The sequence below is a fragment of the Dermacentor silvarum genome, chromosome 6, assembly GCF_013339745.2.
Source record: "Dermacentor silvarum isolate Dsil-2018 chromosome 6, BIME_Dsil_1.4, whole genome shotgun sequence".
Taxonomy (NCBI): Eukaryota; Metazoa; Arthropoda; class Arachnida; order Ixodida; family Ixodidae; genus Dermacentor; species Dermacentor silvarum.
In genome coordinates, this window is record NC_051159.1 from 164874041 (window position 1) to 164887997 (window position 13957).

The 13957-nt window shown below is 44.1% G+C and overlaps 1 protein-coding gene across 5 annotated transcripts in view; it reads left to right on the forward strand.

Moving 5' to 3' along the window:
• LOC119456335 (WAS/WASL-interacting protein family member 3) overlaps positions 1–13957 on the forward strand; it is a 53914-nt gene that overhangs the window by 38790 nt on the left and 1167 nt on the right. For 4 of the 5 annotated variants that reach the window (XM_049669755.1, XM_049669756.1, XM_049669757.1 and 1 more), the window contains exon 12: positions 1814–1903. The exons of the other annotated variant lie outside the window; for it this stretch is intronic. In XM_049669755.1, coding sequence (XP_049525712.1) covers positions 1814–1885 — 72 coding nt within the window. In that variant the 3' untranslated portion in view covers positions 1886–1903. The remainder of the gene's footprint in view (positions 1–1813; positions 1904–13957) is intronic. 5 annotated transcript variants of the gene reach the window in all.

Below are 13957 nucleotides of genomic sequence, written 5' to 3' on the forward strand. Positions count from 1 at the left end.
ACGGCAAAGATTCAGAGAAATCGGGCAAGGAAGGGGTTTAGTGTCCGAAATTTCAGATGTTCTTATACATTGACTCTGTGGGGTACGTGGCGGTGCCGCAAAGGTGTCCGAAAAATTGGTTTTTGACTGAAGTCGCTTATCGGGAAAGAAGGACTACATTGCATTCCAAAAGCAACCAACAACTCAACCCTAGCAAGTTTCAAGACCATTTCCTTGTCCAAAACAATCCAATAAAACAATATACTTCAAAATCAGCAATGTCACACTGACAGATCAGCACTAAGGTTTCAGCATGACATTCAAGAACGGAGAGTTTTAACTTTATTGTCTCCAGTACTAATCAGTCTCTTTCTGCCAAGTTAATGAAATGAGGTTTTGAAAGAATACTTTACCATTCTTTTAGTGTAGCTCTTTAGTGTCCCTTTAGGAAGGTCCATGATCCATGATCCACTTGTGTGCTGTACTATATACAGATGTCATTGTTTCAGGCCAGAAAACAATGCAGTAAGCATGGGCATGAAAAAAGAACCAAAGTACACAATTGCTTTCCTCTTTCTTTATGTCCATGTTCCTTGTGCTGTTTCCTCACCAGCAATGAACCAACTAGCTTTATTTGACACTTGGGTACATTGGTGCGCTTTGCTTGTTTTCACCAAGATATTCTTTGCCATAAAGCAGTTCTACTTTTTCTAAAGGTGTTGAAAGATCATTGCTGGGAAAATTTATCACTTTTTCCAATCAATCATGAAACTACTCTGCATGTGATAGCAGGCTGGCATGTGGCAAAACACTATATAGTGCACGGTCATTACCGCCCGCTATGCTAGCTGTTCTGGTATGCTCTTGAATGTGAAAGTTTCATACTCTGCAGGTGGATGTAAGACAGCCCTCTCCTCCCCTTCCTTTCTCAAGAAAGGGAACTGCTTTGCATGTCGCACTTGTGTCAATTTTTCTCTACATGGAGCTGAGCTAACTTGCTTTTTCCTGTTTATTATTATTGTCATTCTTGTTGAGTCGCAAAAATGCTGTTGTTAGCGCTGGAGTTTTTCAGCTATCCCTTCATCAGTGTTACTTATTGCAGAGAAGACATGGGTATGCGGCTTTGCACCAGCAACTGACTAAGCATTACATTTCTCATTATTGTCCCACAAACTTGACTGCTTAATTCCTTGCACTAATTGACCACTTCTAGGACTCGTGCTTCAGGCATGTGTTGCACTCAGATTGTGCTTGTGGCACCAAGCTGGACACATTGCACATGGTCTGCCTGGCTTTTATTTAAGTACCTTTTCGATGCACCATTATATTGCATGAAGAATTCCTGTGGAAATTCATTGTTGGCACTGCGTGCGGTGGGAAGATGGCTTGCTATCAGGACTTTGCTGGCAAGCAGCTGAACATTGTGACACCCATCATAGTCGCACACATGCTGGTGCCTTGGCACTTCGCTGCTTGCAAGACAAGTTAACTCGTGTTTTGAGACGCAAACTGCTGTGCAAGTTGTTGTTCAAAGCTGTATGCGAAGCATTGTGCAGTCTTTGTGCATCTGAGCACATTGGATGGGCATAACTTGGTTGTAGAATTTAGAGTATTACACATAACAGGACTTTATAGTTAACCCGTGCTTATTATGCAAGGATGGCATGTGTGCAAGTGGGCAAATGTAGCAGCTCTCATTGAAATAGAAACTAGTGATGAGCTTTCCAAGTCGGCTGCTCGATAGACGACTTACCTTAGAGCTGCGTGCAATTGCTGTAGAGGCATTCGTTACCGCTGCAGTCTAATTGTGAAGAGTGGCCCAAAACATTTTCAGCCACATGCCCTCTGCCGCGGCGGGGCTCATGCAAAGAAGAAGAGGAAAGGAGGCAAGCCGACTTCCTCTTAACTTCCGTATTGTGATATGGTGAGTTGTCCAGCTCACTTCGAACATATCCTCTCTACTTCACTGCTCTGCCTCTCACGTTCTGAACTGCTTTCTGTTTTTCTCATCAGCTCTTGTCAAAAACATGTGCAAGTTTTGTAGCATTTCTTCACACATTGTAGTAGAAACACATTCTCATGGAGGACCATGAATGAAAATGCCAGTTTCTTCTTCCTTCCATATTCACAAATATTCTTTAACTGCAACTTTGTTCTAATCTCCATTAAGTATAGGGCAGTAGGCTTGTAGTATCCATTAAGTACAGTAGAACCCCGCACGTTTTTCACGGGAACGAAAAAAAAAACGTAAGAGCCGGGAAATAGGAAAAATTGAGAAATGGGGGGTAGGGGGTGTTCAACTGCACACAATATTATTTTAATTATTACGTGTGAAAAAAAGTCGTAGTTTCGCCTGACAGCCGAAGTATCGATTGCGATAGCAAATTATAGTAGACAGCTATACAAAGTAAGAATAGTAGTTTTATCGTCCGTATAAACTCGTAAACATTCGCTTATTAACTATATTAACAAGCATGGTGTCAGCACCCATAGGCAAACATGAACACATCACACTCGATGAGCGCGGACACGTGCTGTCAAACGCTGGCGTGAGGAATTTAAGCACCGCTGCAGAAGCGAGCGAAGTGCCCTTCATGTTGTTGTCTATCGCTTCAACGCAAACTGAGCGCCGAGAACACACAGCACGCACAAAGCTACGAGCCGCCGATGCACCTACACTGCGTAGACTCTGCCCCCAACGAAGATCGTTTTCAAGATACGGCACCGCCGCGCAGTATGCAGTTGATTCCAGAGCACAACGCTCCCGCTATCCTTCCCCCCTCACTCCCTCGCCGGTGCCTCGAGCGCAACGGAAGAAGGCGCGCTTCCTCCCTGCTTTTTCTTTCGCGCGCGCGCGAGATTTAGACGCGGTCGTCGGCTCCCCTCGCACGCTTTCACTCGCACATATAGCATACGGCGCGCGGCGATGGCGTTATCGCCCTTGGACTTACTTTATATGGAACATCTGTGAGCCAAAACCAATTTTAGTGCCGCAACGCGTCATAGACACCATCTTTAGATAGCATATACAGATCTCAAGGGCCATACTTTTGCTGGCAGAAACCGAAAATACGTCAGAAGTGTCGCCCCCGGCACTTTGGGCAGCTAATGCCATCGTTAAGCAACCAAGCCAAGCGACATGAAAAGTCAAAATGGCTGCTCGGGCCGGTGCAGATGGTAGTTCGCAACATATGATGCAGGAACGGTCCCACAGTTGCGACATAACAGCGGGGTTACCAATGCATTGGGTTCTATGGGAGCTGTGCCGGGACTGGCCAAGAACGACGTAACAGCTGGGAAAACGCAGCACCCGGGAACGTAACAGCGGGGTTCTACTGTAGTAGTAATTTACAATAGGCTGAAGTAGTCACTGGGGGTCAGTAATGCTGTTCAGCGATTCCTGCAATGAGATACTTGAGGAGAGCCCCCTACTCCAGTCTCTTTGCGTACACGCTGAAGGTACGTAGTTACAGAATTAGAACGTGGGGATCGTGGAAGGTCATTGCTGAATACAGTAAGATCTCAATTCGGACTCCAAGGGGGCCGTAAATTTATTCGAATAAAACGGAGTTCTAGCTAAGGGGAGAGCCTTTTTAAATATAGTGCCCGATCAATTGTGTGGTACAGTGTGCAAAACTTAAACCACCGTCACCAAGCTCGCATTGACAAAATCATATCTTTCTTCCATCAGCGTGCGATGAGGGGAGCACTGTAAAATGATGAAGCATGTGCTGAGGGCTCGCTCCTGCTTCTTTTAAGCCGAATGGGAAAGGAGGGCGCTTGTCGCTCTGCTTGCTCCGATTCGGTCTCGGCTTCCCACGCATCTTGTTATTCTTATGGCACACCACATCACGGTAGCTTGTGACGCAACAAACCTTTGCTTTTGGCTCGGGTTTGTAAGAAATGTGATGGGTGGGAGTGAGAAATTTTGTTTGAGATAACCGTTGCAGGGATGTTGGAGTTCTAATTTGCAGGTGTTTTTCTGTAATCAAGTACATATAACTTTGCCGGAACCAACAGAGCAGTTCTAATTATCTGTCAATTTGAATTAGACGATTTAGAATTACAGTGATTTCACCGTAGTAGTGTCTATGTTAGTGGTTCCTTTTACTTGGCAGATTTGGGGAATAGGTTGAGGTGAAAGTGTATTAATGCGATAGCGTTAAGGGCCCCGTGTCGCAGAAAATTCGGTGTCGGTGTCTGCAGAGTTTTCGGTGAAGCGCAAATTTCCATATATATTTAGGTATACTGTATTTTCGTGTGTATTGGCTATTTATAGGCGATATTGTAGAAACAGTTGATGTTAAAATTTGGTTATTCTCAGATGATTGCATGCTCTACAGTGAAATTAAAGACCGGAACGATCAAGTGGCCCTCAGCAACACCCAGTGGTGTTGAGACAGGCAGATGCTAGCTAATACTGAAAAAACGGTCACAGTGACCACATAACAAAGAAGAAATGTAAACTTTCAGTTCCACACTCATTTAACGGCATAACCCTTCAAGCGGTGACTCATTACAAATACTTAGGCATTTCAGTAACATCTGACCTTAGCTGGACAGCAAAAGTGCAGCATATGTCAAAAAATGCAATGAATAAGTTATTTTTCTTTAAACTAAACGTTTACTCCGAAATTAAACTCGAGAAACTAAGTATTTGTCATGTGTCACGTTTATCGGACCAATTCTGAAATATGCGAACATAGTGTGGTTTCCGTTCACAAATGCAAGCATTTCTGCTCTTCAGAGTGTTCAGCGCCAGGTAGTAATATCCATCTTTAACATTCACCTACTGAGCTTCTGCATTGCGCAGGACTAGCTACACTGCTCGGCAGAGAAAAGATGCATTGCTTGAAGTTTCTTTATCAATTGCTGAATGGTCACTACAAAACAAATGCTGTAGCTTTTGTTAACATAAAGGGAAAAAATGCAGATTCCACGCACTGTGGGAATGGATGTAAGCAAAGCTTTCTGTGCTGTTTGCTTTGATTGGCGATAATCAGCGGTGATGTTGACGGTGAATATTTAATTTCTTCAACGTTTACTCCAACACGAGAGTGGTGAGTTGATGTTCAACGTTATCTTGCGTGCCCCACTGCTGTTTGTCTGCATAGTACACAGAACACACAAGGGGAAGTGTTTGCTTGAAGCGTTGTGCGCCATACTCCATAACCTCTGAGAGGGTTGAGCATATTCATTGCTTCACATGGCACATTGCATCGTGGCAGAAGTAGTATTAAACTTTAATTGAATTATAGGGCTGTACGTGCTAATACCACAATCGGATTGTGAGGCACACCCTAATGGCAGACTCCAGATTAATTTTGACACCGCAGAGTGTTCTTTATTTCGTCCCCGTCGAAATGCGGCTGCTGCGCAAAGCTACCTTGGCGGGCACAGAAATGTTTATTTGACGTGTGACCGTTGGTCAGCCTGACGTGTGACCGGTGGTCAGCCTGCCGCTGCTTGCGTTGCTGCTCTATCCTTCCCGCATGGCGCTCAGCAACTCGATCAGCGAGACGAACTCGGTACCTCCATAGCGTGCTTCGCGTGACCATAGCATCTAATCCGATTTTGACGGCAGTTCTTAAGAGGAAAAAAAGGAAAAAACGTATATAAGTTGCACCGTTCTATAAGAAGCACCGACAAAAAATTTAGAAACAAGAATGCGACCTATACACCACAATAGCTTCCCTCTGGACTTGCACATTAGTAGAAAGGTAAGCACTGCAATTTCTGCAGTGCTTTTGTGGTGGGGTCACGGATAACTACAGCTGTCAAAAGGCTAATGTGGCTATACCCAGAGACCTCCAGAGGGTATTGTGAAAATTCGACGCGGTGCATAGGTCGAAACGAGTTTCTCGCATAGCCTTTCATTTCAGCCCCGCTCCTGTCATGTATGCACACACTCTGAACCATCCTCCCCGACGCATGCGGTGTGCCAAACAGCAGCAGCAGCAGCAGTGGTACAAACAGTTTTTTTTTTTTTTTTGTAATAGCAATAGGCTTTTATTTTTTTCCTCAAGCACTAATCGCGGAATGGAACACACTTGCCCAATTTCATGTAGAGCAGCCAACACTAGAAAAGTTTGTAGAGGAAATTGAGAATTGTGTACTGCTTGTGCTCCCGCTCAAGTGACACTTTTTGTGTGCCATTAATTTTAGAGCGTTCTTCTCATTTTTTTTTTTTTATATTGAGTACCTGTATATTGTCTGTATTGTACACCCACTCCTGTAATAACCCCGCCCGTGGGATTGACAGTATACCCAAATAAATAAATAAAAGCCCGCACCAATAATTACAAAAGTTAGCAGTAATTGGGGTGCGAGTTTACGCAAGTTTTACTTAGAGGTGTGGCTACACGACAGCACTGTGTGGCGTGCGCTGTCGTGTAACCACACCTCGAGGCAAGGTTCTCGGCTATTTAGTTTTGTTATCTCCTAGAGAATCCCACCCTTTCCCCACCACTGTGTCTTCAAGCTCCCTTCGGCCCTCCTTCATGGTCGTCCATTCTCCTCCTCTTTGCGGGTCGGCATTTTGTGTATAGCGAATAGTGCGCACGGCGCCGGCGAACTCATATGTCACTCGTTTCCGCAGCGCTTCCTCGGACCACGCGAAGCTCTTGGCGATACAGCGGAGAGTGAAATCGCTGTTGCCCTTGCGAGGGCTGCTCCGGTCTTACTGTCATCCTCTTTCGCGTGAATGCTAGCGCTGCGCCTGCGAAGTGAGCCAATTCACGTCGGATGTCATGTGAATGATTCGTCCGTGATCACGTCCGTCAGTGTGAAACCAGCTTATCAGCATCGCCGAAGAGGGGAGGGGGAACAGGGCCATGGGCCGAAGATACGACGTGGACGAGTCGTGCATCCGTTGTTGTATGCAGTTATTACCGCGGGATAGATGCGCAGAATATGTATTTTTTGATTTCCCGGCTGATGACAATTGGGGGTGCGGGTTGTAAGCAGAAAAATACGGTACATATGTGCCACTCCTTGCTATATGACATGCGGTATACGCGGGTTATATTGCAACACCATTCTATCGTTAAAGTTGCTCGTACCTTGTCTTGCATTCTTGACAAAGTTATTCCTCGGAATTTTGAGAAAGGCGGCCCAGAAACAAAGGTCATGAAACAAAACACCGACAGCGCATGCTTTTTATGTTAAATCTTCTCAGACTGAAGTATTAAAAGTGTGAAACAAAAACGGAAACATGAAATCGCAAAAGTATGTCATCTCAAAAAATATGATCGATTTTGCACTTACATTGTAGTTACTTGGAAAACACACTATTGCTGCTAGTAAATGCCCAGATTCTTTCAACTCTTCTCTAATATACCGCACACTTATTAATCAATTTTGCAGCAATAATAACAAGGAAAGGGTGCCCATGGGCATGAGGTCAGCCTTGTAAAGGCCGTTAAAAAGCTTTCAGTAAGTAACTTATATTTTACACTATTTTGCACCTTTCATAGGTCCCAAGAAGAATTAGTTATAATTTGGGTCACGGTGATAGGCACCACCTATTTTTTCTTGGTTGCTCCTATAGTTTCTTTAGGCTCTGGAGGTGTTGGTATGTTCATCCATATGCCTTGCCACCAAGTATCTACTATTACACGCAACTTTCATAGTTGCTCTTGGTACCTGTGAGGAGGTTGGCTAAATATTTTGTCAATACTCTTAGCATTTGTAAAAGCACTAACAGAAACTCATGAATTCTGGTGCAGCTGTATTTCTTTTAACCCTGTATTGCTTACCACAAAGCTTGGTCCTGTGTTCACTATTGTATGAAGTAGCGTCACCATATTCGGGGTGATCCCAATGGGCACCACTGGGCGACTCTAAGGTAATGGAACCCAGAAGTGATTATAATGGAAAAATGTAGTACAGTTAAGCCTCGATTTAACAAGCTTCACTATAGGAAAATTCTCAATGTAATCAATAATTTTAGTTTTCATTACTTGAGCTCATTAGAAGGGCATGTATTTTTGTCCTCAAAATAATGATGTCTGTTTGTCCACAATTTCACTATCAAAATTTCACCACTGCTGCAAGAGAAGACTGAGGCAATAGATTAAAACTGTATTGCAGGCGCCACTGGTCAACTGGCTGGTCAACTGGTTGAATTACATGCAGTTATTGACAGATGCACCATACTTTGGCAGCCTAGCGGAATGTGGTGTCGCGAAAAGGCACTCAGGGAACAAAGATTGACACAGTGTGTGTGCAGCATGTATTTTAGTCATTTGCGTGTGCAGTTGTCGTACATTTGATAGTGTCAGCAGTGTCATTGGTGCCAATGTCAACCATCAGCCTGCTATGTTTGTGTGAGTGCCTATGACACCGTCAGCATGATGAAGTGCAAACGCAAGGTCATTTTGTTCAGTGACAGAGTGAATATCTCGCAATGCATCTTTAAATGATGAGAAGACAGAAGATGTTTGCTGGCTAGTTTAGAAAACTGCAGAATTTATCCACACTCTTGAAATAGCAGTATGCCATCCTCAACTCATTGAAGGATGGAACAAGTGCTCACAGGAAGTGTCTTAGATGTTTTACCTACGAAAATGTGGACAAAGCGGTATCCTCGTGGATTATGTCCATCTGGGCACAGAATGTTACCTGAGGAGCTTCTCCAGAGCAAAGGACATCACTGGAGAATTTGAAAATGCCCTGTCCACACAGAAGGGCGCTGATGAAAGCCAGGTGTTGCAGCAACAGTGCTATTCCTAAGGGTGTATTCCTTTATCGGGGCTCATGCATTTTGGTAACTGAGGAAGTTACCGACAAACCACTCTGAATGATGCGCGGGGGAGTCGGCACAGGGATGCCATGGTAGCAAGCACGGAGAAACAATATCAGCTCGATCACCAGTGCTCACTAGGGGCTAATGAGCTAGGACAGGTTCCGACACTTTCCAAGCTGACAACACCAGCAGGAAGCCATTCAGGGCTTCTGGTGGCCTATGAATGCCGTGTAAAGTCTTTTCTTATGGCTAGAAAAGTTATGTCATTGGACAAGCCCCATGACATAATTCGGCTTGTCCCTTGGTGGGTACATGGGCTGTGTCAAGGAGGTTGCTTATTTTTGTTTATGCCTGCCTTATGTTGTAATACCCTGTTTTTTTCTACACAAAGTTTTAGCTAGTGCCTCTGTTATGCAGTTCAGTTGTTTTTTGTTTTTTTGCTCTCCTATGTCAGGCGCCATTCTACTCCCTCAGGCACCTCACATGGGAGTGGCTTTGAGCTTTGCTTTCAGCTTTGCTTTTCTTCATGACCATAGATTGATTTTTGCTTTTGTTTTGTCATTATGCCAATAAGACGACGCATATGATACGTTGCTAATGTATTGATTTACTTTTCGTTTTGTTTGTAACCCCTCCGAGTGCAACATGCCTATAATGGGGAGAAGGCTTTCGTCAGGCATTGTGCCTTTTGGCCTCCTTCCTGGAGTGTGTTCACTTCAAATAAAGAATAAATAAAAGGCTACGGGCTATTTTGCGTGAAAATAAAGCACTTTCAGTGATTGCACCCCCAACCGCAAACGTGTTCTGAAAACTTTTCGATGTAATGAAATTTTGAGATAGTGAAGTTAAAGTGCCAATGTTTTAAGGTTTCATTATATGTATGAAGGTTTAACTGCGTATGCCCTCATCTTGTAAATGTGCCTTTATAGGACTGAACTAAAATGACACACTGTATCACACACACTCAATGTTTAAAGTGAATATGGAAAAAAGAAAATTGAGATTAACACCAGAAGCTGTTTCCAGACCTGGCTATGAGCTCTGCATTTGGTTATCTCAGCAACAAAGTAATGATGACGACAAACCCTTGCAATGAGCCATAAAAACAGTTTGTTTCAAAAGCCAGGCAGGGCAACAGCTGCTGCTGCAGAGTGGGGCACTGAGTTTCTGATGCACACAGCAAACACGAACACATCACACTCGATGACCGCGGACACTTGCTGTCAAAATGCTGGCGTAAGCAGATGCGGCAGCAGCAGCGAGCGCAGTGACCTTCGTACAGTTGTCTATCGCTTCAACGCAAACAGCGCCGAGAACACACAGCACGCAGAAAGCTACGAGCCACCGATGCACCTATAGACCGTTTTCTCGAGGGCATTTTTGCAATCACAGCGCCGTCTATCGTCTGGGGCATTACGCCGCCATGCTGGTTTGTGGGATCACTCTGAGAGGTGTACAGTGGATGTGCGTTGACGACGAGTTGCAAGTTTTCATATTTGCCTGAGAGGTCTCAACAAGTTTTTGTGATTGGGAGTTTTCTTAGCGTGTCGTTACTAAGCGTTAAGATTCAGTATGGCTGCAATATCAAACTGCGCCAGGCCCTAAGGCGCTCCCGCAGCTCTACCTGCAATCGAAATAGGAGGAGAGTCAAGTCCGAAGATTGTCGACACCTAACATTCGAGCGACGTGTTACTGTATTTGATAATTTTAATCTTTTAACCACATGGCCAGCTGCTTATATGGAGATAGAAACCATCCTGAAATGCTAGAACCGTGCTTTTCCTTCTCCCTGTTTTGTTTCCAGCTGCAGTGCACGTGTAGATTTTAATGTGTTTGAATTGTGTTGTTTCCAAGACTTGGAAATTTTTTTGGAGGTTTATAGATAACTTATGGCTTCTTCCATGTTTAATACAAGTTAAATCACTTGTATCCTTTTTTATCCAATTCTAACCCTCTACGAATCTAACGCTTACCCAGTTTTTGCGGGCTTAAAGTGACAAAAATAAAATTGCATGTCAATGTAATGCACCCCTGATTTATTTTAGAAATGTATACCATGCCCCCCACATTCATTATGAATAATCGTGATGTGCAGGATTTAGCTTCCCAGAAGGGAAATTTTTTCTAATGAGCTTTTATAATGAAAGCAGCGCATTGTCATCACCATTGGTGTTTCATTGGCCACGGATACCAAGCACACATTGGCAGTATGTATTATCAAGTGATCTCTTTTAGAGATGCTATATCACTTTTGCCAAATTTTACGTGTCCCTGTGCCAGACTTGTTTAAGTATACGGCTGACAGTGTTATTGCCACTTTATGCAGACAGCGAGCTTGTCACAGCGCGAGAAATGCTGGTGGCTGATATGCCGACACACCTGGTGCCGAGTAGCGCGAAATCTTGCAAAAGTGATAGTATCTTGCAAGTGATTCATCAATACTGCTCCAGAGCGTAGTCGAACACAAAATGAACACACAACAACCCTCACGAAAATGTGCTCTGTTGCCATCTCGTGATAGCCATGGTGACAAATAAGGCCTTTTGACAGTAGACTGTTGCCAATGCAGTGAATGTGGTTGTGGTTTCATATCGAATTGTAACGCACAGGCAATTTCCTGACCCATTTTCTCGGAAAAAAGGTGTGCTTTAGATTTAGGTAAATACGGTATGCCTTGTGTGATACTTGCCTACCAAATGTAGTGTAGTTAAGGGAGCTATGTGCTTCAGACTAACCAGGCGACTTTTCATGCTCAAATTTTGCACAGAAGAGTCGTTTTATGGTGGCATTTAAATATTGTTTATGGAAACAGTACTTAGTGTTTGTTTTGTCCAAAATAATGCTAATATAGGTGCCATTCAAAGCACTGAGCGACAAGGAAAAATTAGTTTCATTGAGAGGGATGGTAGTGCCATCTATTGCAGTTCTATGGAAGCCCGACGCTTGCTGTTTTCTTGCAATAGCATTGACAGACGGTACTACTTTTGATAAAATCTACACTTTTAGTCCGGTGTCACTGCAAATTATCTCTAGTTGTGGCTTATTTAGAGAAGTACTTCATCGGAACACGATATTAAACATATATTAAACAATTAAACAAAATTTGAGCATGGATAAGCCAGCAGTTAGAACAAGCCAGCACCTCCACCACAGTTTAGGTGGAGCTTCATGTATACCTGATGTACGTTTGGTGCAAGTGTGAGAGAGATATACATTAAGGGTATGAGATTTGGTTAAGGTGCCCTTGTCATAGTTTCTGGTGCCCCTCTATAGGAGCCTTTCCCACTCTTAGAAGTAAAACTTGAATGCTAGCTTGTTCTTGCACAATGCTTGGAGAGTGAGTTTGTGTTATGTAGTGTAGGCATACAAAAAAAAATTTGTGGAGCCCGTGCGCTGTGGGAACCTGTTCAAACGAAGCTTTCACAAAGCTGTTAGGGAAGAGTGCTGTTCCTGCTTAGCAATCATTTGCAAGTAGAGATCACATTAATAAGTTGGACACATTTTCACTGGGAACGACCTTGTTCAACATAAAGTTGTACTCAAGCATGCATGTGCCATGCATGGCGACGAAGGAATAACCATGATGGCATGAAAATGTGTGTGGTGACAACGGCATAACGACAGTAATATGATTGCAGTGGTATGACGACAATGGTGTGATGATAATGAATAACGACTATGGTCTGTCTACGACAAAGTGAGAACAGTGGAACGGCATGACTGCGATTCCGGGTTGATGATGCAATGACAACGGTACGAAATGGCGATTCAGAGATAGCAGCCTGATGACACTGATATGACAAGCAGTGACAGCAACAGAGTGAAGACCGCAGAAAAATGACAATGAAGGATTGATGACAACGGAATGACCATGATGGCAAGACAACGGCAGCGTGTGTGTTGGTGTTGGAGCTGACATCTGCGCTTGCATGCATCAGCTGTCACCACAGGCCACCTCGATTCGCACTATATCCGGTGCTTGTTCACACTATGTCCAGTACCGGCCAATCATGCCAAACTGTTCCCAGCAGCCAGCAGAGATGACTATGTTATGATGACAACGATGTGGTGGCGACATTGCTTTCAGTGACGCACATTCAGCAAGAGAGTAGCCAGCAGCAGCAGTGGGAAAGTCGAAGGAAGATGGAGTGACAACAGTGGGCATTACAACAAAGGCATAACAACAGTGGAATCATGGCGACAAAATTGTGACTGTGGAAAGACGGCATGATGGTGACGATGGCATAACAGTGACGGTGTGTTGGTGTTGGAGCTTACGTCCACAGATATGTGCATCATCTGCTGCCCTGCGTTGCCTCGATGTGCTCTATATCCAATGTTTCTTTTCCACTATGTCCAGTGCCACCAGCTGTGGTGGCTTAGTGGCTATCGCGTTGCCCTGCTAAGCACGAGATCGCGGGATCAAAATTCGGACGTGGCGGCTGCATTTCGATGGGGGAAATGCAAAAACGCCCATGTACCGTGCATTGGGTGCACGTTGAAAAACCCCAGTTGGTCAGAATTAACCCGGAGTCCCCATTATGGCGTGCCTCGTAATCAGATCGGGGTTTTGGCACGTAGAATCCCACAATTAAATTTTATTTTTCAATTTTATATATCCACTACCGGCCAATTGTCTGACTGTAGACGGAAGCCAGCATGGATAACAATGGTACTACAATGACAGATTGATGTCGATGGAATGACAAAGACAGTATGACGACGATGGGTTGAAACTGGTTACGTGATGATATGACACACAATGGAAGCGACAGAGTGAAGATGGTGAAAGGATGACGGAAGACATGACAACAAAGAAATGATGACAAAAGCATGAAACTGATGAAATGACGACAGTGTGTTTGTGTTGGAGCCTACGACTGCACCTACGTGTATCGCCTTCTGCCGCAGGTTCCCTCGATATGGATTATATCCAGTGTTCGCACTATGTCCGGTACCGGCATATCATCCAAGACTGTAGCTAGAGGAGATGATGATGGTGCGATGACGACAGCATGATGACATTATTTTAAGTACTATATCCCATGCATTTGGCATGATGGCAGTAGCAGCAATGGGAGCTTTGCCTTATTGTAATAGTAAAAAATTGTTGATGTGGGAGCATTAGCGCCAATCTATTTCTCAAATGTTTGGTGGCCCTATCTGGGTATCCTTGGCACATGCCGATGTTGTTGTGATAGCAGCATGACGCACTGCACTACAAAAATTTCT